Source organism: Miniopterus natalensis, chromosome 9 (assembly GCF_054644295.1).
Source record: "Miniopterus natalensis isolate mMinNat1 chromosome 9, mMinNat1.hap1, whole genome shotgun sequence".
Classification (NCBI taxonomy): domain Eukaryota; kingdom Metazoa; phylum Chordata; class Mammalia; order Chiroptera; family Miniopteridae; genus Miniopterus; species Miniopterus natalensis.
Window position 1 is genome coordinate 48,187,579 of NC_142089.1, and position 25,312 is coordinate 48,212,890.

At 34.8% G+C, this 25,312-nt stretch overlaps 2 protein-coding genes across 10 annotated transcripts in view; one reads left to right on the plus strand and one right to left on the minus strand.

Annotated features, from left to right (window-relative positions):
* NEXN (nexilin F-actin binding protein) overlaps positions 1–1,898 on the plus strand; it is a 38,579-nt gene extending 36,681 nt beyond the window's left edge. Inside the window, exon 13 of the mRNA XM_087820540.1 lies at positions 308–1,898. Coding sequence (XP_087676666.1) covers positions 308–676 — 369 coding nt within the window. The 3' untranslated portion in view covers positions 677–1,898. The remainder of the gene's footprint in view (positions 1–307) is intronic.
* FUBP1 (far upstream element binding protein 1) overlaps positions 1,785–25,312 on the minus strand; it is a 34,731-nt gene continuing 11,203 nt past the window's right edge. For 4 of the 9 annotated variants that reach the window (XM_016216788.2, XM_016216786.2, XM_087820538.1 and 1 more), the window contains 13 exons: positions 24,358–24,520; positions 24,161–24,259; positions 23,937–24,038; positions 23,584–23,686; positions 23,375–23,475; positions 22,639–22,780; positions 21,586–21,746; positions 19,218–19,369; positions 19,052–19,131; positions 15,607–15,735; positions 13,798–13,872; positions 6,928–7,073; positions 6,437–6,554 (listed from right to left, as the gene is read on the minus strand). In XM_016216788.2, coding sequence (XP_016072274.1) covers positions 6,546–6,554; positions 6,928–7,073; positions 13,798–13,872; positions 15,607–15,735; positions 19,052–19,131; positions 19,218–19,369; positions 21,586–21,746; positions 22,639–22,780; positions 23,375–23,475; positions 23,584–23,686; positions 23,937–24,038; positions 24,161–24,259; positions 24,358–24,520 — 1,462 coding nt within the window. In that variant the 3' untranslated portion in view covers positions 6,437–6,545. Of the gene's footprint in view, positions 4,343–6,436; positions 6,555–6,927; positions 7,074–13,797; positions 13,873–15,597; positions 15,736–19,051; positions 19,132–19,217; positions 19,370–21,585; positions 21,747–22,638; positions 22,781–23,374; positions 23,476–23,583; positions 23,687–23,936; positions 24,039–24,160; positions 24,260–24,357; positions 24,521–25,312 lie in introns of those variants that run through there. The other 5 variants (XM_016216785.2, XM_016216784.2, XM_016216780.2 and 2 more) reach the window with 2 other exon arrangements.

The following is a 25,312-nucleotide window of genomic DNA, read 5'->3' on the forward strand; positions in this document are numbered from 1 at the left end:
TTAAACTGCCTATGGCCTTCACTCTTCAGTACGGTAACATGCCATACAAGTTGATAGCTTAGGAGCAATAGGCCACACCATCTAGGTTTGTGTAAGTGCACTTTATGATGCTCTCACAATGACCAAACCACCTAACGATGCATTTCTCAGAAAGTACCCTGTCACTAAGCGGTGCACAGCTATGTATTTATATGCTCTTTACTTTGGGGGAAAAATACATTTGCCTTCAAGATTGTCACTAAACCACCGCTATAGTAAATGCTGCTACAGTAAAAGTGACGAGTTGGATGCATTTATTTTAACACAGAAAAGAGAAGAGGAGGAGGAAGAGGAGGGCAGCATCATGAACGGCTCCACCCCGGAGGAGGAAGAGCAAACCCGGTCAGGAGCGCCGTGGTTCAAGAAGCCTCTGAAGAACACGTCAGTTGTAGATAGTGAGCCTGTGAGATTTACGGTTAAAGTAACAGGAGAACCCAAACCAGAAATTACATGGTGGTTTGAAGGAGAACTACTGCAGGATGGAGAAGACTATCAATATATTGAAAGAGGAGAAACTTACTGCCTTTATTTACCAGAAACTTTCCCAGAAGATGAAGGAGAGTATATGTGTAAAGCAGTCAACAATAAAGGCTCTGCAGCTAGTACCTGTATTCTTACAATTGAAAGTAAGAATTAACCACTCCTTAAAAAATCTAATACTTTTATTCTGAAAAATCTAATACTTTTATTTAAAAAATTTTTTTCCTTTAAAAAGAATGACTTTTCTTCTTCTTTTTTTAGCTGATGACTACTAGCTCCCCTTCCCTCTGCCTGGAACTCTCTCTCTCTCCGACTTTCTTACTGCATCCATCTTTTCTGTGGCGGGGCCAAAAATGGAAACCAGAAGTGCCACTAAGCTGACTTCTTATTCTTTTTCATAACAGTCTTCAAAACACAAGCTCATCTAAAGAATACCTTCCTCCTTTCCAAATGAGCACCAGATTCATCGCCATATTATGCAGTTCATGTGCATTTAACAGGGAAAGTGGAACATTTACTCAAATATTATATCAGAACCTATTACAAAGGCTGTGCATTTCCCTTACTTTCACAGCAATATGTTAAAAAATATCATAAATAACTCACTATTTTGCACAAAAGTATGCCATCTATGAGCTATTTACACCTAAAATTAGTCTGAAATAGCTGAGACAATGAATTTGGAACCTATCAATTTGAGTGGAGGTTTTTCCTTAGTACATCATTTTGGTGGTTGCAGTTTCAGAACCTTTCTGAAACATGTGTGAGGGTTTGGGGTACCACTCCTTTTATGGGAAAGGGGGAGCATAGAGAAAAATTAAAGACTTTTAAGAAACAAATGCCAGAGAAAACTGGATAGAAACCACTGCCTATACAGAGTTCTGAATGCTGAAAATATTATTAAATGTACTTTTCAAATGTGTGTAATATATGCTCAAGTTTATAAAACAAATTTATGTTGTGACCTTGCCTGAACAAATTTCAGTGAGAAACTTTGTATTAGTAGTCTCAGAGGATAACACACTTTCAACAAAACTGAAGGTTTCAACATCTAAGAGGATTAGATTTAGAAAAAAAGGCAGTCTTCAATTTCAAATTCTGGTCTTTAAAATGAGTTTGTAAATAGTTACTATGTTCTATTATCAAGTTGTTTTATATTTTAATTTTCTGGAAGACAGTTTTATTTTACAATGTAAACCCATAATAAAGTAACTTCTATATTAAAAAAGTCTCAGTATTTTAGAAAACAGACAAAATACACTTCCTTGTAATATTCATCAATGTACATTTATTTTTTTATTGAGGAAACCATAATACAAAATTACAGCAATCTTGTGTCCTTTTACATACAATGTCATTAAAGCAAACTCTAAACCACAGTTTGTAAAGTATTCAATTTACCTCAAGTCCAAGCTGCATCTCCCTAAGACACTGTTCCCATCACAGTAGCCATTTTAAGCCAATCTTCTTTTTACACACGGGTAGTTTCTGTAGAGAACACTTTTCTCAGGACGAAAATGCATCGAGCATGCATAAGAAAAAATATATATATGTGCAAATACATTTAAGAGTTTCTATATGGGTATAAATGAAGAAAATAAAACCCTTGGATTTATTTGCTTCTTAGAAGCATCAATGTAAAAAATCCCTCAGAAGTTTATACTTGGCAATAAAACTCAATTGACTAAACAAAAAATAAAGTTATTTTCAGAGTCAAAATTATCTTCAGGTATTGTTAAAATACATTTTAAAATGAGGCAGAATTTTCAAGAAATAAAAATAAGACCGTCATTGATTACTAATTTCTACATCCCTATTCTAGACAACAGATAACTTTGCAAATAGAACTGATTCTGGCAGAGTATTCACACAAATGAAACATTATCCTTTCTGTATACATTCCTATTTCCCTCTTATGTACTCTGCTACTCCTACCCAAACCCATCTTTATGAATTAACTACCAAGGTATTGTCTAAGGATGTTTTACAATGTTTATAAACAACTAGTATTAAACGACTAGTTCTAGTATTAAAACCATTTTCTTTAATTAAAAATAAAAGCACTTCTCATTTCTAAAAGAAACATCAAAACATAAGAATTCTAAGTATCACCACACTAAGATCTTAAAAAAAAAAAGTCAAAATTTTAAGTGCTAAATAAATCAGTTCAATTTCAATCTAAACTAAACAATGTTTCTACCACTCCTAACATCCACCGCACTCAAACCAACTGGCTCACCTTTTCTGTTTCCATTTATTTCAAGGTTAAGATTAGCGCCATTAAAAAAAAAAAAATGCTTGCAGTATCAGTGAAGGCTTATGGTAACGATAAAAAATTCTCGTAAGACAGAAACAATGCCCCAATATCTATTAGCATTCATCTGTATTCTTTTGTAAAAATGCACACTACTGCTAACCCAAACTTGACAATCTCTTAACGTTCAAAGAGCTCCTTTATGTTATCAATCTTAACATACCTATCATTGACTATCAACACACACACACACACACACACACACACACACACACACACACACACACACACACACACACACACAGTGCAATAACTAAAACTTATGAAACTTAACAGTTCATGGAACATTTAAGAGCAAGTGAATAGCACTTTAAAATGAAGTGAGCAAAAGCAGGTACATTACACCCTATACCATATTATGTATGGGAATACATTTCATATTTCTCAATTATGATTCGCCAATTTTACCTTCTACATTGAGCCCTTCTATGGTCCATGCTCATCGGCTCACCAATGGCATACACTCAAAGGATTCCTCTTTATGGGTAACTATCTCAGGACCTGATTTTATGAGCTATGATTTGGTGCTTGCAGCATCTTCAGCACTGTGTGTGAAAATGAAGGCAGTATTTTTGAATATTTTTCTTTGTTGTAGAGATAAGCAGGAGTTTTAAAAGGATCAGCACATTTTAGAAATCGAATAAACAAAACTGATATGATGCTGCTTTAAAACATTCATCTTAACTCAAATTATGTACCAGTTAAAATACTCTATAAGAACACACAAACACTTTAAACTGGCAAAAAATGAAATTCAGCGTCAGTTATTAAAGTATTATAAATCAGAAAAATACTGGTGGTTATACAGATTATGAAAGGTTATTTGCTAAACAGTTACCATTTCACTGATGCACATGCCTTTTATGAAAACATACTGCCAGTTTTCTTGATAATTTTTTCCTTTTTCAGTGTATATAAAAGTTATAAAACCCGAACTGCCTAAAAAGGAGTCATAATAAAACTCTCACCCATTATGTCCTTACTGAATTGCTTTAGTTCAAGAATAAGAAAAAAATAAAGACTCCATAGCTTTGGAGGGCAAAGAAAATGTCCTGTCAATCTGAAACAGATTGTGAAGGCTGTTGAACTTTCTGACAAAGTGACTCCCTAAATCTTTAAATCTATGGTCTTTTCTTAATTTCAACAATTTTTCTATATTTGGTAAAAGATTACAAAGTGTGATGTAGTTCAATTACAGCAGCAATCTACTCATCATTCTTTCTTGTTTTCATAAAAAAAATTCAAATAAAAAACATTAACCAGAAATGTAAACAGTTGTTTGAACAACTTACAGACTTTCCACTGAAATAGCATAAATAACAAATACATTTTGGGGAAGCAATAGCAGATTGCTTTTGAATACACAACCACAAAAACCTCACAGGGACAACATTAATGTACTGAAATATTTATTTATATATGTCCTTAGGTTGTGCTTACCTGTTGCTTTTTGCAGCAGAACCTAAGGTGGAAGGTCTGGGAAGGCACTGTGAAGCATAAATAATTGCACTGTTTGCAATTAATAAAGATTTTAAACTTTAAACGAATCAAAATCAACAGCCTCCAATTTGTGAGTTATGATACTGAATCCAACTGAACTATCTCTTCAGTTTAATTAATAAATGTACCACTTTCCTAAAAGGTCATCTATAAAACAGTATCATGCAAAATACTGAAATTGTTCATGTCAATACCCTACTCTTAAAGATAACAGATAACTCCTTAACTATTAAAACTTCAAACTAGAGCTACATATCCATATCTATATAAGGGTAAGGGAAGTCACTCTAACTTCTATAAACAATCAAAAACATTTCAAAATATCCACAATGAACTGTACTGCTAATTTTCTACCCTAGGTAATCTCAACATTTATGTTCTTGTACATCTTCCTTTACAGTATATTCAAAACAACAAATGGTGCTCCCCACCGAGAACTAATATATATTTATGAAATGGTGTTAAAACTGCTACATTGCTTAATATATTTGCAAACTGAAAACCACTTCTGTCTGATACATTTTAAGTCTTTCATTATTAACATATAAAATATGCATATTTTACACTGAAAAACAATATATTCTAGGAGCACCAATGAGTAATACTATTCAACTTTGTTAATGATCAGTTTTCTTTAGCTATAGCTAAAGCATTTCAAAAATACTTACCCAGTAAGCTCACTTAAAAAAAACAACAGACCTATGTGTTATTCTATGTTAAATTAAAAAGCAGTTATGGTTTTCCAAGATATTAGCACTGTATTCCAACATAATATTCACACAAAGTATGGCATTTACATTATGTGGAACATTGACAAAAAGATACTGTTGCAGTTCATCAATTTGTCATTCTGATGTACTTACAGTGCAATGCTCCTTGAAGGAACACAATCAAGGATGATACACAGCACAGTCCTCCTCACCCCTACAGAGCTAGTTCTATACTGGCTGGATCAAACCTGCACTTCAACAGACAATGGCAAGACAGACTGTATTTGCATGTAGTCTAATATATTAATATGCAAAGAGCCAACAAATATGCAGAGTAAAACAATGGATTTCAACAAAATATCAGAATTTCAGCATGAATGTTATAGAGTAATAAAATGATTTCAAGTACATAAAAAAATTAAGTTGATTCAATGACTGGACTTGTGCACTTACAAAACAAAGCTTATCTATACTGCAAAAAGAAAAAAAAGAAAAGAGCTCGAACATTTTCATACCTCAATAATGTTTCAATGGCAGATGCACTGTACCTATTATACTTTTTGCATACTATTCACTTTTCTACCCTAAATTTAGAAAGAAACACACTAATATTGCATACATTGAAAGAGTTGCTTTACATGAAAAAACTGTTCTTATTAGACTACTCATATTGACTATCTGAAAACTGTTTAAAGTTAGTTATGCTGAAACAGTCTTGGAAATCAAGTAATTATCAAATTAAGAACAGAAAGGTTAACTGTTATAGCAGCAGTACAGGTCTGAAACAGTGGTCATGTATAAAAGGAAATTTCACTGTTAATGCAATGGAAGTATGCCAAAAGATCATTGTACACACATGCAATTTCTAATCAAACAGAAGGAAAAAAAAAATGAAGATATCAGGATTACTTGTGCTGAAACAGCCAAATACAATAAATGGAAAAGATCCTCCAATCTATTACTATACTGCAAGGGGGAAAAAACATGCCAGTGTTTAAAAATTCAATTAATATTTCACGGGGAAAGCTTATATATTTGTGTATATGTATCTTAATTTATCATTGCTAAGAAATTATGAATTCTTTAAATACCCACATATCCAACTTACCGACACAGGAGGTTTCATATCATTTATTGTAAAGCACAAAACAGGCATTTTAAAAGTGAAAGTATACATTGAAAAAGTACATTTATATCACAAAGCATTGACCACATAATAGTTGCAAATACATTTGCTGGAATGTGTACATCTACACTAAATACTAAAAACAAACCAATTTTCATTTCTACACAGAAATATTAACCTCCTATCAGTAGTGATAGATATTTTGTACATTTTCAAAAAAAAAAAAAAACCAAAAAAAAAAAAACCAAAAAAAAAAAACCACTATTTTAAACCAAAAACAAAATTAAGATCTTCATCAAGTCGTCTGCATCCATATATTTAACAAAGGTATTTTTCCCCCACACAATGAAGCAAATACTGTATTGTCCACTTCTTATTATTGGCCCTGTGCAGAAGAGATACATAAGAAATACACAAAAAGTTAAAGAAAATCCTTTAAATGGAGCTAACTCAGGAGTGAATCCTTTAAGAAAGAAAAACTGGTTAATATAAATGGTGGTGGCTTCTTGCATGATTTGCAAATCCCTGGGGGAAAAAAATTTATTTTTAAAATCAAAGACATTATAGAAATGTTCAGCACTCAGATGCCATAAAGCATTATAAAAAACAAAAACAACCCAAACAGTACACCAGTCTTTCATTTAATTATACTTTGCCATATAAAAATTAAAAAGGCAAACATAATCCCAAACAGACAAAACAGTAAACATGCAGAAAACATGACTGGAGTTTTTAACACATCAGCGAATTTATTATACCTGAGGTGCTGGAGGATGCTGTGGCATTCCCTGGGGACTTGTCTGGGCATAGTAGGCTGCTTGTTGTCTGTAGTACTCAGCCCAGGCTGCACTGTAATCTGGCTGACCACCTGGTGGAGCACCAGTAGGAGCAGGAACGGCTTGACCTTTGAGAAAACAAAACTTTGATGCTGTAATCACAATTAAAAGCCCAAAAGAATCTCACTTCTAATAAAGACAATACCTTGCTTCTTGTAATATTCCTCCCAAGCCTTTGAATAATCCTGTGTCTGCCCTTGTTGACCTAAAAAAAACCCCCTCAATTTTAATAAAATTATATCCACTGTAAGTACAGCTTATAAAGACAAAAGCAGAGGGTCAGAATTGCTCCTGTTTTCACCAGTGTCAGAAAACTACTCTAATAAAAAATAATTAGAGCCCAGAGGTGTGGCTCAGCGGATGAGCACTGACCTAGGATCTAGGAGATTGTGGTTTGATTCCCGGTCAGGGCACATGCCCCGGTTGCAGGCTTGATCCCCAGTCAGGGGTGTGCGGAAGGCAGCCAGTCAATGCCTCTCTTATCATCGATGTTTCTACCCCTCTCTCCCTCTCCTTTCTCTCTGAAATCAATAAAGATTACATATATACACACATATATATACACACACGCACATATATGAAAAGAATGTTTTCTTTTTGTCTTTTAATTATCACTTAATAAAAAATTTAAAAAACCATCCACATAATTTTAACCAAGAAAGGTAAAGATGCAGGCATGATGCGGATTCAACTACAAAATTTATAAACTATTAATGTTACAAATTGAGTTTTAAAAGTGCTTCATGGTGGGAGTGGTGTAAAGGGGGCCAACGGGGGGAGAGGGGAAGAGGACATCTGTTAATACTTTTTAACAATAAAGATAAATTCAGTCTATGGCTCCTTGGTAGTGACTGGTGGGCGGGGCTACTACTGTTTTGCTCTCTTATTCATTTGGATCTGTGACGTACACATTTTAAATAAAATGCAAGTCCTCATGGGAAAAGAAATACTATTGGGACCAAAAATCCACTTAAAAGCTATTTTTTAAAGACTATTATTTTAAGATCTGGCCAAGTTTTGTTTGCTGAATAATAACCTATAAAATTACTAATCGCATTAGTAAAATATATATATATATAAAGACTAATCTATAAGATACCCTTTAATAAGATGTTCAAAGTTTTAATACTGTGTTCAAATTACCACACAATTTTATTTAAAAATAACCTGATGAAAGACATAAAGAATAACTACTGAAGAAGTTCTAAGCAACAAGATTAACGAAACACAAAACTCAAGAGCTTTCGTGAGCAGGTATTTACTAGACAGGGCAAATTTTCTGAATTAAGAGACTAACGAGACATAACAAAATATGATGCATGCACCTTAAACAGGCTTTGGATTAAAACAAAGCCTCTACACACTAATAGCTACAAAAGACATTTTTCTCACAACCCGTGAAATGTAAATATGGTCTGTATGTTGCTATTATTGAAATAATTTATTCAGAGCAAACAATTTGTAACTTACTTTGAAAATGGCTCAAGCACATAAAATATGTATACAAAGTACATGTAGCAAACTTTTTAAAAAATGGCAATTCTGTGTAGAAGATATAAATATGGGTATTTGCTGTACTATTTTTTCAATTTTTCTAAAGCTATAAAAATTTTTTAAATAAAAAGTTGGGGAGAAAGAAAACATGTGTTTTCCTATTTAGCTCCTTTATTGGAACAGATTTTATTTAGTTAGTAATTCAGTTGGCTTTATAAAATTACAACTGAACAAAAAATACTGGAGCACAGACATACAGAAAGCTGTTTTGATGTTTGCTAGATGTTGCCAAGGAGGCAACTTTATAGTTATGCACCACACGGAGAATGGACAGCATATGTGATGGTATACCATGTAGCCTGGGTAAGTACAATCTTATCATGTTCACACAACAATGAAATCATCTAAGGACAAATTTCTCAGAAAGTATCTGTTAAGTGGTGCATGACACATTGTTTTACAAAGTAGTCTATCACCATCACAAAACTGGTCAAAGTGAATAAAAATTTAAGATTTATGACTATCTTTAAAAATGTAAGAAACCCCCTCTCTTCTATGGGCAAAAGCACACAGAAATCTCATATAGTATAAAGAAAATTCTCATATTTTTGTTTTCCAGAATTCTTTCAAAAAGAACGTGAGCTTAACATTTTGATCTAACAAAGAGACAGAATTCAGGCAAAATTGAAAGTTTTCGATATTTACACAACTGCCAAATAGCCTGGTAACGAGTAATAAAATCACATAAGGTCTCTTACAAACTGCACTCTTGAAAACCCGCTGACTTGAGGTCAAACCTGGTTAAGGAAGCAACAATATCCACTTCAGGTTTATGTTAGGAAATAAATCTCATTAAGAGACACTCATTTTAGAGGCCAAATTCCAATATAAAATGGCAGAATCAGGGAGACGCATCAAGAAAATACCTCAAATGCTAATATTGCCTTAAAAAAACCAACCTTCCCCAAACCAAATATCCCTGTGAAAGACAAACACGGTAAGTCAGTCAACACTTGACATTCCAATCTTTAAGTCATTGGGAAAAAAACTCATTCTACACCTCCAATCTGAAGGGTAAATGTGATTAATTTTGCCCAGCTGAAAACAGGAAGGCTATCTAATCTCCTTATGATTTGGCTGTCTGCTAGCCTCTTGCACCTCCCTGGCCCTTTTTTGGACATGTCCTTAGCTTGCTCCCTTTATTCTTTCCCTCAGTTCAAAAACTGTTTTGATGCCAGATAGTTTAGTTTATACTTTAGTAGAACATCGCTATTTAATATTCAGATAACTTCACAGTGTATAGTTTTACTTTCATTTCATTTCATTCAAGAGGTAAGACTTGCTCTACAGATCACACACAACATTCTATTACAGCCCAAGAGCCAGCCTTGCTTGAACAGATTTTCACTGTTATCGCTATATACCAGCATCTTTCCCACAACCATTCTCTCCCCCTTGGCTTAAGGTACCATATGCTAAAGGTTACAAGTCTACCATATCAGTGCTTAATATTATAAGGGCCTTCCTCAAGTCAAATTTTTTCCAAAATGCCTTCACTTACTGTCTTCCAAATAGGAATTGCCTGTCTCTACTTTGAAAACCAGTTTGTTCTCCTTAGGGTGTTTACTTATTTAAAATTTTATTTCATTCTAGCTTCAAAAATATCCATTCTCCAGATTGTTGCCATTGCTTATATGACTTAAAATTCCCTTCTTTAACCCTCTAGAATCTCATCGTTAAGAATTTCTCTCCTAAATTCTGTTAACCCTAGGAAATACAGAATTGTTCAGGAAACAAATTTAAAAACCTAACCCGCATGTTTCAACAGAGGTTTATTTAGCAAGAAGCAAACAATAACAAATTTACAGTGTTAGTGGGGATTTTCTGTTCTTGACAGGAAAAGCTGGAATTAGGCTTTAAAGCTGGAACAGGCTGCCTCATTTGGTGAAAAGGGCACTGAATTGGAAATTAGGACATTCAGGATCCTAAGAAATCCTAGCTCTGCCACTGAAGAGTAAAACTTAGCCTCTCCAAATAAGGGAGTTAGATTTGGAGATAAAGATCTTTAATTCTCTGATATTTTATTACTCCATTCTTTCCTTCCATTTAAAAATCTGGAAGATTGAACTTTATTAATTTAATGTTTTAAGGTCTCTTATTTGTGGTTGTTCTAAAAAGAGCTAAAGAACAAGTAATGCACCTCGTAATTAGAGTAATTAAGCAACCAATCACTACAAAAAGAACTTTGATAGGAAAAAAATGACCTTGTATTTATCATTAAAAACCTGACGACCACCCAGCCAGGTGTGGCTCAGCGGTTCAGCATGGACCTAGGATCCAGGGGATCCTGGTTCGATTCCCGGTCTGGGTACGTGCCCTGGTTGCAGGCTCGATCCCCAGTTGGGGGCCTGCAGGAGGTAGCCAACCGATGACGACTCTCTCATCACTGATGTTTCTATCCCTGCCCCCTGAAATCAATGGACATATTAAAAACAAACAAACAAAAAAAACTGATGACCCAACATTTCCTTTAAGATAACAGGGAATCACTCAACTAGTCCACTTGACTCATAAAATTAACAGCTGACCATTATGCTACAGAAAAATACACAAGTGAAAAGAAGGTGAGGGGGTTAAGGAAGATTTTCAGTCAAACATGATGTTATTTAATGAAGTTATTTTTATTACCACCTTTCTCCACAAAGAATTCAAGACAGGCCAGCATACTATTTGAAAACTAGAATTTAATAGTCAGTAGGGAATAGATAGAAAATGAAAAATTAAAGGAAAGGCAAAGTGAAGTATCTACTCTTAATAAAAATTTGAACAGTATTAAGACCTTACAGATTACATCCAACATACCCACTCACTTTGGGCAAGTAAAATGTAAAAAGGCTAAACAGCAAATATATTAATGGCCATGTTGCAAAGAAACAATAAAATATAATAAAACAGAAAACATACTCATTCCCCAGTAATTACCTAAGTCTACCAATAGGTCTTTGTTTTCACCTAGTTTTAATAATATAGGGAACAGCCCTTGCTGGGTAGCTCAGTTGTGTGGAGCGTCGTCCCATACACCAAAAGATTGCAGGCTTAATTCCCAGTCAGGGCACATACCTAGGCTGCAGGTTCACTCCCTGGTTGGGGCGCATTCAGGAGGCAACAGATCAGTATTTCTCTCACACTGATGTTTCTCTCTCCCCCCTTCTCTCTAAAAATCAATAAAAGCATATCCCCTTAGGTGAAGATTTTTTTTAAAAAAAAGTATATGTGTGTATATATAGATATGTGTGTGTGTATACATGTATGTATGTATGTATGTATGTATATATGAAACATCTCTGGTGTGTTACCCGCTGTGAAAAAACAGGTTGGACCTAATGATTTTTAACCTTGACATGCTTAAATCTTTAAAATGGTGAAGCTTTTTCATAAAAGATGACCAGAGGTCCTGACCACTACACTGTCACAAAATGATTAATAGCATTTCCAGTTATTCTATAAAGCATCCCAGTTTGGACAATAAATTAGGTGATCACCCTAAGTACAGTATACCGTTTTGAGGTTAAAAGGAATTTTTTTTTTTTTAAGTTTCTTTTCGCAGAATTTCAGTTGTAGAACTGCCTGAAATAAGCTGGGTCAAAAAAACATAAATTCTGTTATAGCCTCAAGAATAACATGCAGCATGACTTTCTTGGAAAGTCATTCTAACAGGGAAAATTATTTTTCCTTTTTAAAACAGAAATCAGCTGTGTAAAAAATCCTTATCACCAGGTTTTTATGCAAAAAAATACCACTACAATAACCCTTCTGGACATTTTTTCCTGTGGAAAATGACAAACATTCTTCGACAAAGAAAACATTAAAATTTACATTGAGAATCACAAGTAGACTGTATTTTATGAAAAATTCTACCATCTATATACCTTCTATACCAGTGAAGGATAAGCAAGTTTATCTGTTTAACTTTCCTTTATGACAACTGGCTATAATAGAAGTTGTGTTGTTTGTAAATGAGTAAGAGCATAAGCCCCTGGTAAACAACTTGTCCAGAAATATAACATCAGGTTCCAAATGGTCCCTAAAAAAGCCAAATTTTGGATATTCTACTTCCACCACTTAGTAGCTGTGACCTTGTTTCTCAATCTGTACATGTGAAGTGTCACTGAAGGTACAGTTCTGTTAATTCACAGCAGTTTGTGTTAATATATTTGCAGAGTAATTAACAACTGTACCTCCCCTAGAATATGATAACCAGAAGGGCAGAGTTCCTAGCTGTTATTCCCACAATCACTTTCTACGCATCTATCACCATGCTTGGCATATAGTATGTCCTCTACATTTACTGAATAAAAATGGCCTTACTAGGTGATTTTTTCTTTTTCACATATGCAAATCCTGTTTAACTTCCTCTGTCACTGTAAGTTATTTCTTATATGCTTATTTTGAAGCAAAAATACAAGTCTCCCCTTGTCTATAGTCAACTGTGGTCAGAAATATTAAGTAAAAAATTTCAGAAATAAACAATTCACATTTTAAATTGTGCACTATTCTGAGAAGTGTGACAAAATCTTGAGCCATCACACTTCTCCCACCCAGGAGGTGAACCATCTCCCTTGGTCCAGCATATCCACACTGTATATGCTACATGCACGTTAGTCACTTAGAGCTGTCTTGGTTATGAGATCAACGGTCTTGTAAGTGCTTGTGTTCAAGAAATCCTTTACTTATCATCATAATCGTTCTATTTTATAATCATTATTAATCTCTTACTGTGCCTAGTTTATAAATTTACTATCTCTGGTTTCAGGCATCTACTGGAGATCTTGGAGTATATTATATCCCCTGCAGAAAATGGGGGACACTACTGTAATACCACAACCAATATTTCTTTGGCATGCTAGAACTTAAGCTATGCCATTTTGGCCCCTAACATATATAACTGTCTTTGACAAAAATGTAGGTAATACTGTCATACGTGCCAGTAGGAAAATTTTTAGTTTCAATTGGTAAGTGGTTGACAAAAGGATCTACAAATAAAACCACTTCCTTGTTATGTAATCACAAATTTAAGAATTATTTGTAATCACCTTGAAATGTTTAAAAGTTCAGTGATTTTGAAATGCAATCTTGCTCAATTATTCTCTTAAGATTTTAAAAGTTAATCAATGAAAATCCAAAGTAATAAAAACATGATACGAACATGCTTTTATTGAAACCTCCAACCTTCTAGAGTAATATTTACTGAATGTTTCAATTTAATTAAACGTATAAAAAAAGAAATGTAGAACATACCCATTTTCTTGTAGTATTCTTCCCAAGCCTTGGTATAATCAACCTGTCCAGCAGGAGCTGGATTTTGTTGATCACCTTGTTCAAGAAAAACGAACAAAACAAAAGATTAAAGTTTTCAAGGGACAATTTTGGTCTTTTCTGTCACTTCCTTGAGTGGAAGAGTTGGGGGGAGGGAGGTGCTGTGTGACAGTGGAATCCCTGGCTGGTGTACATTGGGGTAGAGTTGGTGGACAGAGAAGATGGTCTATGTATTTGGAAGAGTAGTTACATTGAGCATGTAAGCAAATTCACGTGTCAAATAAGAAAACATTGAGGATACCAGGTCCCTCACCATTTATAAACATGAAAAGGAAAAAGGCCAAAAAGAACCTTGAAGTGCAAGAATATAATTGCAGGCGATATGAATGTACAGTTTAATATATATATATACACACATTTAAAACACACACATATACGTTTATGCAGGTATGCATGCATGTAAATTCCATAGCTCTGTACACTGAAAGGAACTAGAAGCAATGACACTTCTGTAGCAACGAACACACTGAGTTTGGTTTCTAAATACCATCATTTACTAAAAGGAATCAGGGCTCCTTGGAAAAATGGCTGATTCTAGGGCTGGAGCCCAGAGAGCATCTTATTGCGCAAGAAAGTAGAAAGTGCTTAGAGAATAATAGGCATGTCAAAAGGAAACAGGAACAATCTTGAAGGTACTCCTGACTGTCCAAATCTAGGACAGTTTGCTAATCAAAATAATAAAGACAGTCTAAAATACAACCCCTTGAATAAAATAGGAATTCATACTGATAAAGAAGTAGGGAGGGGGAAAAAAAGCTCTTCCTCAGAGTAAAATACTAACTAATAAATGTAAAATGAATGATGGAAATAGGAATTAGCATCATAATTGTAGCTGAATGAGGCAGGTGTTAATAACCAATGAAGGAGGCCAATGGGTAGAAGTTCAATGAGGTACAGAATAGTGGTTATAGTCTCACTATAACTTTCTAGAAAATATTAATTTCAAAGAGAAAAATGGTAATTCTATGGTATAGAGATCTGGCAGACACCAATATAACCAAGTCACCATGGTTACCATCTCCAGGGATGAGGTATTCTTGCCATACCATGAGCAGGACACCATCTTCAGGACAAAAGATTGAAGGGACTTAGACTGATTATCATCCCACAAAACAAAAGGCCTGTACTCTTTATAACATGAAAAAGACAAAATTATTCCTGATTGATGAGACTGAACAGACCTGACAACTCATAAAAACATGTCACCAGATGGGATCCTGGATAAAGAATAAAAATTGTTGGGACAAATGGTGAAATCTGAATTAGGGACTGTACACTGGGACAGTAATAAAGTATCAATGCTGATTAACTGATGTGGAGGGCTGTATGATGGTCATGGATTTCTGGAGTTAATACAGAAGGGAGTATTAAGGAATAATGGGGCATCATTCCTATAGGTTGGTAGTAAATGGTTCTGACAAAGCCTAATGATAATGGACATGGACACATGATAGGAAGGGTAATAAAAAATGGAGGTGTTAATAGGGGGATAAAACACTTATTAGTTATTAGATAGCTAGGTTATCTGGGTGTTCCTGCTCTATAATGTATCTTACAACGTTTATACAAGTTTGCAATTATTTCAAAGTAAGTTATTTTTTTAAAAGTCTGCTTACCGAAGCTATAACTGAATATTAGAAATTTTTAGGTATCACATGCACTTTATATATAATTCCAAACACACATTTTCACATTTATAAAAAAAATAAATTGTTTTATTACCATAGTTACCTTGTCCATTGGTTTGGGTTGTAGTTGGTGCACCAGCGGGAGCTGCAGGTGGTGGCTGTGCTTGCTGTTGATAATAGTGAGCATAATATGCAGCCCACGCTGCTGAATTTGGATCGGTTCCTGCCTTAGCTAGAATAAACACAAGTTCAACATTTGCATCTAAAATCCATATTCTCTCTCTCTCTCTCTCTCTCACACACACCCCCCCCCCTCTGGCAAATACATAAACCCAAAAATTATCTAGACATAAAAAATAGTTAAATAGAAACTTTCACATTCTTCTATTAGTTTCACCATTACCCCTAGCTTTTATAGAAAACTGAGGTTCAGACATTAAGTGGCATTCCTAGGTCCTAGAAAACTAGTTGGTGGCCCAATTTGGATAGGAACAAAGATCTTTTCTCCAAATCCAGCACTTTGTCTTAAACCATCCTGTGCAGGGGTTTTTCCTAAATCAGTTTTGCCTCAAGCACAACAGTTCTATATGGCAGATGACTAAAGAAAGGATTTCTAGGGACTAACCTGTACAAGAAAGAAACAATTATTATAGAACTATGAACTCTCTCCTGTCTTGTTTTCAATAAAAAAACTTAAAAATCTTAGAAAACGAAACATATTTCTTCATCTTATCACATTTCACAGTGATTATTCTAAAACATAAACTTGATGTTATAGCCCCACTTGAAATTCTTCATTTATTCCCTAGAGTCTTCAGGACTGTCAAAGCTCTAAAGTATAGCATATTACTCAATAACTTTAATGATCTGGACCCACTAGATTATCCTTTCTATTCCAGCCTCATCTTCCTTGTCGATACTAGAATTTCTAACACTCATGTTCTGGTCACAATAAACTATTTGTACTTTTCAGAAGTTATCATGCTTATATCTGGGTCTTTGAGCATGTTATGCTTCCTCTGCACTGACTCACCTTTACTCACCCTTCATAAAAATCAACTGATGCACTAACAGTTGAGACTTCTCAGTCAGAAACAGAAATTCTTTTATTGATTCTATCCTTTATACTATGAGTATCATATGGTATTATAGGTATATCTTTATTAGTTTGTATCCTCAAGAAGAATGTCATTTCCTTAGCCAGAGTTAGCATCTATAATGTAATCTGTTTATAGACTTCATCCCAAATGGACAGCAATTCTCAGCTGCTTAATAAAAGTGAATGAAGTTTGAGGGGAAAAAAGGAGCAAGGATTTTTAGAGGAATATAATTCTAAAGTGATACAATTCTAAGACATTACACCACCCTCCTAACTCTCTCAAGAAATAAATGTATTGATTGCTTTTCTATGTTGGATATTTATGCCTCAATAGTGTCATTACCTGTATACTAATTAACACAAATACTTTCACTTGACACCATGTCTGGATAGAGAAAATGAGATAGAAGACTCTAGGAAGTGATACTGACACTCCTAAATGAACGTCATATAAGAAAACCAGTCTTAAAGTGCATTAAAGTAATAGTAAAGAAAATAAAAAGATGCTATACAAGTAAAAAAGAAAAAAAAAGAAAAAAAAAAACCAGCCTCATATTTATATATAAAATACATAATGAGAACTTACTAATTCACTCAGCATAATATTCATTCATTTTTGTATCATCATTTTATAGATAAGAAAACGTAAGATTTAGAGGGGCTAAAAAATTTGCTTGTTACATAATTACTTAGTCGTAAGTCTAAGCATTTTGAAGTCTAAGCTTTTGACTACTACATAAATGCTTAACAGCCCATTAACTTTTTATAGAAATAGATTTAGTTCACAGAATATTGACTTCATTAAATATTTCATTTAATAATCAATTACTTTTTTTTTTTTACATAATATTATATCTAATATAAGCAATATTTAACTCTAGGGGGTATCTCAGCTAAATGAATTCTTTCTTTCCCAAAAGCAATGCAGGAAACCACATTCGTTAACAAATTCTTACAGTGGTGACTTCACTACTACTCCAAGTGGGAAAATGAGACTGTGATAGAGACCACTTCTCTACTCCCATCATTTTTTTCAATCATGCTACCTACCCAAACAGTGCTCTCATAGGTGCAATTCTGCAGATCCAAGTTACGGAATATAAATATGCCCTTTAACTTGCTCAACCTGTTGAATCTCTTAAATGTTGATTCCTCTGCTTATCACACCACACCAATTAGCTTACAAGAGGGAAAAAAGTCCTTTCATTCTTAAAAGACTAACTTTAGGCTACTATACAGTAAATCACATTTGACTCTCCTGTAAGTCCTTCTATCACAGTATTGCTAACACTTGGAGTGCACTCTTCTGCTACAGAATGTAAACTGCTCTTTGCACACACCCAGATCCTAGGCACACTCAAGTTGTTTCTTAAATGAGTGGATATTGTTGTGGTTATTGAGTGACTGCCATGTTCTGTAATCATATTTCAAAGAACACATCATATTCCTATGAAATTAAAATGTTATATAATATGGGGCCACATTTAAATACCACAATGTTTCCTCTAAATAAATTATTTTAGTTTTTAAAAATACAAATTATTAACTAGTGTGGAAAGGAACTCATAATTCAGTACCTTCCTTGAATCTACTCTGGTGAAAGAGGCCTAAAGGTAGGCATTAGGTGAGAAAAAAGAATCATAAACGACACCGGTTTTGATAACTGTCCCTTTGACCACGGTGAGGGGAAAAAAACTACATGGAATTGAGTAGAGTGTAATAATGGAACTGAATAGAGTGTAAGATACATAAAACTGAGATCTGAGCAGAGAAAATATTTAACAAAATTTATTTTATTTTAGAGTTCCAACATGCAGATATTAAATACAGACCTAGATTAAGCAAAGAAGTTATATGCATAACCCATGGACACAGACAATAATGGGGTGAAGGCCTGGGGAGGAGGTGGGAGTGAGGTGGAGGGGGTCAACTGGGGGGGGGGGGATGGGACATCTGTAATACTTTCAACAATAAAGATAAATTAAAAAATAAATAAATACAGACCTGATTTTTACTAACAGGTAAAGTTACCATATCTGCAACACTGAAACAGACAACTTATATATCTTATTTGAGAACTTAAGAGTTTAATGCCCAAGTATTAAACACTCCATGTAGACTCTTAACATACTATATACATGTAACGGCATGGTAACCTAACACTTTAGACATTGTACTTCTTCCTATAGCTTTTGGCTTTTAGTACTCTGCTGTACTAAACATCAAAAGTAGAGAAAGTCAAATGCAGGTCAAAAAAAGTTTCATGAGAATAGACCATATTCATACCAGTCTAACACACTGTGGTAGAACCCAAACCTAACACTCCTGCTGAAAGAGTGAAACAAGTGCAATAAATGGAATGCAATGTAGAAATAAAACTAGAAAATGCAAGAATGTAACAGGAGTGAAAAACAATATAGATTACACACAGATGATAAGCATTTTTTACCTGGATCGGGAGGGGCCTGTTGCTGCCAGTGTGGATATGCATTTCCCCATCCCTGGGGAGCATAAGGGGCTGGAGGACCACTGAAAATACAGAAATCAGTATAAAAATAAGATTTACCAAAAGCTAAGATGTTAGGGAAAAGCACAAAATCAAACCCAATACTTACTGAGGAGCAGGGCCAGGAGGTCCTGGATTGTAAGGTGCAGGGTTGTATGGTCCCATTGGAGTTCCAGGCCCAGGGGGCCCAGGAGGCCCATGGGGGCCTGGGACACCATGGGGCCCATGGGGTACAGGTGGCCCTAAAGGATTTACTGGGCCCTGCCAAAAAACATATAAAAATGAGAAAAACAGCAATGGTTGAACAACTCAAAGGCCAAAAACAATCTTCCATTTCTATCTTCTTATATGGCCACAAGCAATACATTTTAGATCTTCCTTCATTTCTTAAGTCTATCTTATTGAGACATGTAAAATTCATTAAAATCAACAGCACTAGCAAAGAACTGAAACATTTCCTTTACTTCTATTTTATTCAGACTATTCCCCTTTCCCTTGGTAATTCTTACTTCTACCAGTATTTCTCATCTTCATCATGGAAGCTTATGAAATATCAGATCCTATTTCTCTAGCTCTTCTCTCTGCATCTACATCTACTCTCCTACCAATAACCACAGCCATCTTAACAAGATATTTCCCAAATTGCTTAGGTCTTATATTGTGAACTATTTATGGAATACTTGACCAATAATGTAACTACTAGTTCTCGTTCAACAAAACTAAAGTGCCCCCTGCATACCTTCTACTGGGGATTGAGCTCACAACCCAGGCATGTGCCCTGACTGGGAATGGAACCAGTGAACTTTAGGTGCATGGGACAACACTCAACCAACTGAGCCACACCAGCCAGGACAAAGTAGCAACATTTTTATAAGGCTATGTGACGGGCACTCCGCACACTTAAATCATTTAATCACTACAACCCTATAAAGTAGGAACTATTATCCTCCTTCTCATAGCAAGAAACTGAGGCAAAAATGAATATAATGTTCCCCAAGATCAGTCAGTAAATAATTCAGAGTATTTATTTATTGTTAATCCTCATCTGAGAATATTTTTTCCACTGATTTTTAGAGTGGAAGAGAGGGAGAGGAGCAGAGGAAGAAGGGGAGAGGAGGAGAGAGGGATCAATGTGACCCCGAGACCTTTTGATGCAAGGGCTAAAGCTCTAACCACTGAGAAAAGCCAGTCAGGGACAGAGTGTTTTGAACTCAAATAGCCTAACTCAAGTCTATGTTCTTAACCACTATATTAAACTGCTTCTCTAGGACAATCTACCTTGTCTGTCTACCAATCCAGAAGGAATCCTGATCCATGAATAAAAGAATAGTAAAATTTTAAATGTTTGTATTGATTTCAAAGAGGAAGCAAGAGAAAGAAACATCAATGATGAGTCATCGATTGCCTGCCTCCTGCACGCCCCACACTGGAGATTGAGCCTGCAACCTGGGCATGTGCCCTGACTGGGAACTGAACAGAGATCTCCTGGATCATAGGTTGTTGCTCAACCACTGAGCAACACTGGCTGAGCAAAAACCAGTAAGGTTTAAAACCAAGATGTGCTATTCGTTTTTCTGGCATCAATCTCTGCCATTACTGAGTCCACAATTACTTTCTTTATGTCTCTGTACAATTACTTATTGTTCATATAATATTTGTGTGTATTTTTATAAGATATCCTTTAAGTATTTTTTGTACATCTATTTTTGACTTCCCAGACACAGTTTCAAACTTCTTTTGCACCCTATCCACAGCATGGTACACATCAAGAATTTTCCTAAGAAATTCTAATTATTATTAATAATTTAAAATGCTCATTTACACCCCAGGTTAATTCTTTATAGTAAAACAGTAAAGCAATATTTACCTCATTCATAAGAAAGAACAGTCAAGACTGTTCATACAGTTTTGCACTACCACCAGCAAACTGTTCTAGTTTAAAAATTTTCAAGTTTGGCCATGCATCAGAATCACCTGGAACATGTCTCTAAAATTAGATGTTGGGCTCTATTCTAGACATTCTGAATGAGAACTGTGTATGTTATGTGTAGAGGTGGAAAACACCCAAACAGTCTACATTTAAAACTCCCCAGATGACTGTCTAAGAATTAAGATTTACAAATTTCTACTTTAAAATGGGATGCATCTGATTCAACTTTGCCTCACCAGGGCTATATATAAAGCCCTTAATAAACACTGAATTTCCATTAACTGCATCCTTCAAATATGTTCCACAATCCTCCACCAACCCTAACATATCAGCAAGTAATGCTATCCTCTTATCCACCCACACTCACATGTAAGATTCTGAACACCTGTTACTATATTTAATTAGGTTACTTTTATTACTGTGATGATCTATAATTTTAGACTAAAAATTGACCTTTTTCTGTATAGCACTTTTGGAAGCACCTGAATCAATGTCTTACTTAACTAACAGGATCTATGTTATAAACTGAAGTTTGAAGAATACTCACACCAATCTTTTCTTCAATGAGTTGTCGAGCATAGTCTATTTGCTGTGGAGTGCCACGAATTGTAAATAACTTCATATTAGGATCTGCATTAGGTGGAGGATTTCTCTGAAGTTCTATTCTTGCACCAGACTGTTGGCTTATGCTTTTTATGGTTTCACCTCCTAAAATCAAAACACAGTAATTTCTCTAAGGATTCAAAGGATACACAAGAAGGTATTTAAAATAAAATGGAAGTAACAAATGAACTAACAAAAACCAACTCATAGATACAAACAGAATGACGATTACCAGAGGGGAAGGGCAAATTGGGCAAAGGGGGGTCAAATATACAATAATAGAAAGGAACTAGACTTTGGGTATAGAGCATGAAATAGGGTATACAGATATCAAAGTATAATATATACCTGAAATTTACATGTCCTTAACCAATGTTACCTCAATAAACTTAAAGTCACAGTTAAATGGGCCATTAAGTTTTGACCAGTAGTCCATCTGCCAATATTCTAGTAAGAGTTCCATTTATTCTACACTTTAAACCAAATTATATAAAACATTTAATGCTTCTCTTAAAATACATTTAAGTTTTAAGACTTTACTTAGTATGCCTATACCTAACCTTAAAATGGATAACTTATCAAAATAGTTCAATTAAACTGCTTTTACAGTAAAAGCAGTTTTAAAGCAATGTAAACATAAAGTAACACATTAAATACAGAAATTTGACAACATGTGTATCAGGAAATAGCAAAGTAAACAAAAACACCCAAACCATTTTTGGGGTCAAAAGAAGTTTCTTACACTAATAATTAAGCTGTTGGTCTTCTCTAGAAGCTCATGTGGATAAAATACCACTCTTTTTATTTAAGTATATATAAGGTGCTTCTAATTTACGTTTTAGTTGTTACATAACAACATAACACTTTTCTACTAAAATACAGCTCAGGAAAAATCATCACTACTTGTTTAAAACAGCAACAGAAATATCAACAAAAAAATTAATACGTTAAAACTTTAACCATACATTAAAACATTAAAGAGTTTAAGATACATTACCTTTTCCTATTATTAATCCAGTTTTCCCAGTTGGTACAATGAAATTAAATTCCTGTAGTCCACCAGGTGGTCCCATGTTCCAGTTGCCTTGACCTCTACCTCTTCCTCGACCACCAGGTCCAGGTCCACCTGGATTACCAGCCTAAAGAGTAAGACAAGAAACAAAGTCAGCATAAAAATATATTCCTTTCCACAATAAAATTATTACATTTTTACTTTCCTCAACTCTCATTTTCCTAGATCAGAAATTTAGAGACGTTTGGAGATAACTTGGCTTAAATAATCAGCCAGGAATAACCATCATTTATTCTGGAATGAATAAGGTAGCTGTCTTCCTGCTCCAAGATGTGCACCTCAAAGCGATGTAAACTTTCTAGTTATTAAGTATCACCAAACAGATTCTGATATAAAATAAAGGAAGGGGGGCACTTTCAGATTTGATGAAGGAATTTTTTTTTAAAAATTCTCACCCTAGGATTTGTTTTTATTGATTTGAGAGAGGAAGGGAGGGAGAGAGAGAGGGAAAGGGAGAGAAACATCCATCAGTTGCCTTCTGTCTGCGCCCCAATGAGGGACAGTATCCTCAACTTAGGTGTGTGCCCTGACAAGGAATAGAACCCGCAACCCCCTTCTGGTGTATGAATGATGCTCCAACCAACTGAGTTACCCGGCTAGGGCTAACGGAAAACTTTTTGAATGAAAATAAAACAAAGAAAATATTAGTATTCTATCAAACCTGAACACTTCGAAGAAGGTCTGTAATAATTTCTGCAGCATGTTGACATCGGTCTGGAGGTCCTGTTATTTGTGCTATTCTGTCAGGTGTTGTTCCATCATCTTCAAAACAAAACAAAAAAGAAACAAAATAGATTAATTTAGCATTTACTGTGTCACTGTCAAAAGTATTTGCTACCAACACTTAGAAAACTAAACGTATGCACTCACCTGGCTTAAACTGAATTCGAACACCAGCATCATTTTGTATTTTTTTGATCATCTCTCCATTTCTTCCTATTACAATGCCAACAGCAAATCTTGGAATGGGGACCTTATGCAAAGGAGACTAAGTATTAAAAAAGCCACTTCCTGAAATCAAGCTGCCTCAAATCATAAAAGTACATATAGCACTGTTTATATCAAATAGGGTAACAAGACACAAAATATACTACTGTATTCTAAGATGGAAAGTGGGAGAAAAAAAGAGGACACAATGTTAGAGAAGGCTATGTAATACAAAACAGGAAAAACACTATTATACTTAGGGAATAGCATACAACCACTTCTGAATATTTACTTACATCTATCCCTTCATTTCCTCCTATTCTTGACCCATACTCATTTCGAACTTCTCTGAAACCACCTTGATCACGAATCAACTCTAACACCATTTCCTTGGCTTGCTGAATTAGAAAAAATTACCCAATTTAGAAAGCATGTCGAAAACACTGTAATTTATTCATACATGTTTTGCTCATTTTGCACCCACCCCAAACCCTTCTTTGTAAAATATAAACTTGTTTACTTGAACTTTGTATGGATCTCCTGTAATTCTAAGAGGTTTGTCAGCACCAGTGTTCTGAGGTCCATCTTGAATCATAACCATTTTAACTCCAGCCCGCTCCTGTTGATGATAAAAACCATTATGTATTAATAAAAGGGGAGTAGAGGGAAAATGGCTTTAAAACAGATGAATAGTCATCATTTTATAAATAATAATACCTGAAGTTGTTTAATAGTCTCTCCCCCCTTTCCAATAACTAATCCTGCCTTGCTAGCTGGAATCATTATTTCTTGAACTGCGTTTCCTGGTCCATCACCATGATGGAAGCCAGGGGCCGGTCTTCCTTTTTCAACAATCTGGTCCAGTAACCGTTTTGCTGATCTGTCAACAAATTAACAGTCAAGTTGTAGCACATCCAAAAGCTTATCCAGAGAGAGAAATACAAAATATAACCAGTTACCCCTTCCAATTCCAGTTTAGGTGGCTTAAAGCTAAATTCTAACAATTTTAATTAAAAGAAAATGCTATCAGGGTCAAAGATTCAAACTATTCAATCAATATTCTAGGTATACAATTTTCAACATTTTTGAGAATCCAGAATTTCTACGTAGCACTCAAGTTCTAAAGTTATTGCAATATTAAGCTGATTCTTCCAAGAACTAAATGAAAATTTATGTTTTAAACCATCACTTTGGTCACTCAAATGTTAAAGTTTATTCATTCAATAAAGAGATAAGAAATGTCAGTTATATGACAGGTACTATTTTAGCTAATGGGCTTACAGCACGGAACAAAATAGACAAGAGTTTCTGCTGACATGGCTTAACTTCATTAAATGAATTACATATCATTTGGGAAGTGCTCTAAAGAAAAACAGAATAAGGATGACCAAATGTGTATGTGTGTGAAGGGATGCTATTTTATGGAAAAAAGGTATGAGAAACTTTACTGATAAAGAGACATTTGAGCCAAGATTTGAAGGAAGAGGGGGAGGGAATGTGAAAACATCTGGGGGAAAATGTTCCACAAAGAAATAGGAAGTGCAAAGGACTCAAATGAGAAGCATGCTTGATGTGCTGAAAGAATAAGGCTACATGAGGCTAGAACAGAGTGGGTTGGGAGAATGGTAAAAAAAATGAAGTGAAAAAAATAGCAGGTAAATAGGCCATGCTA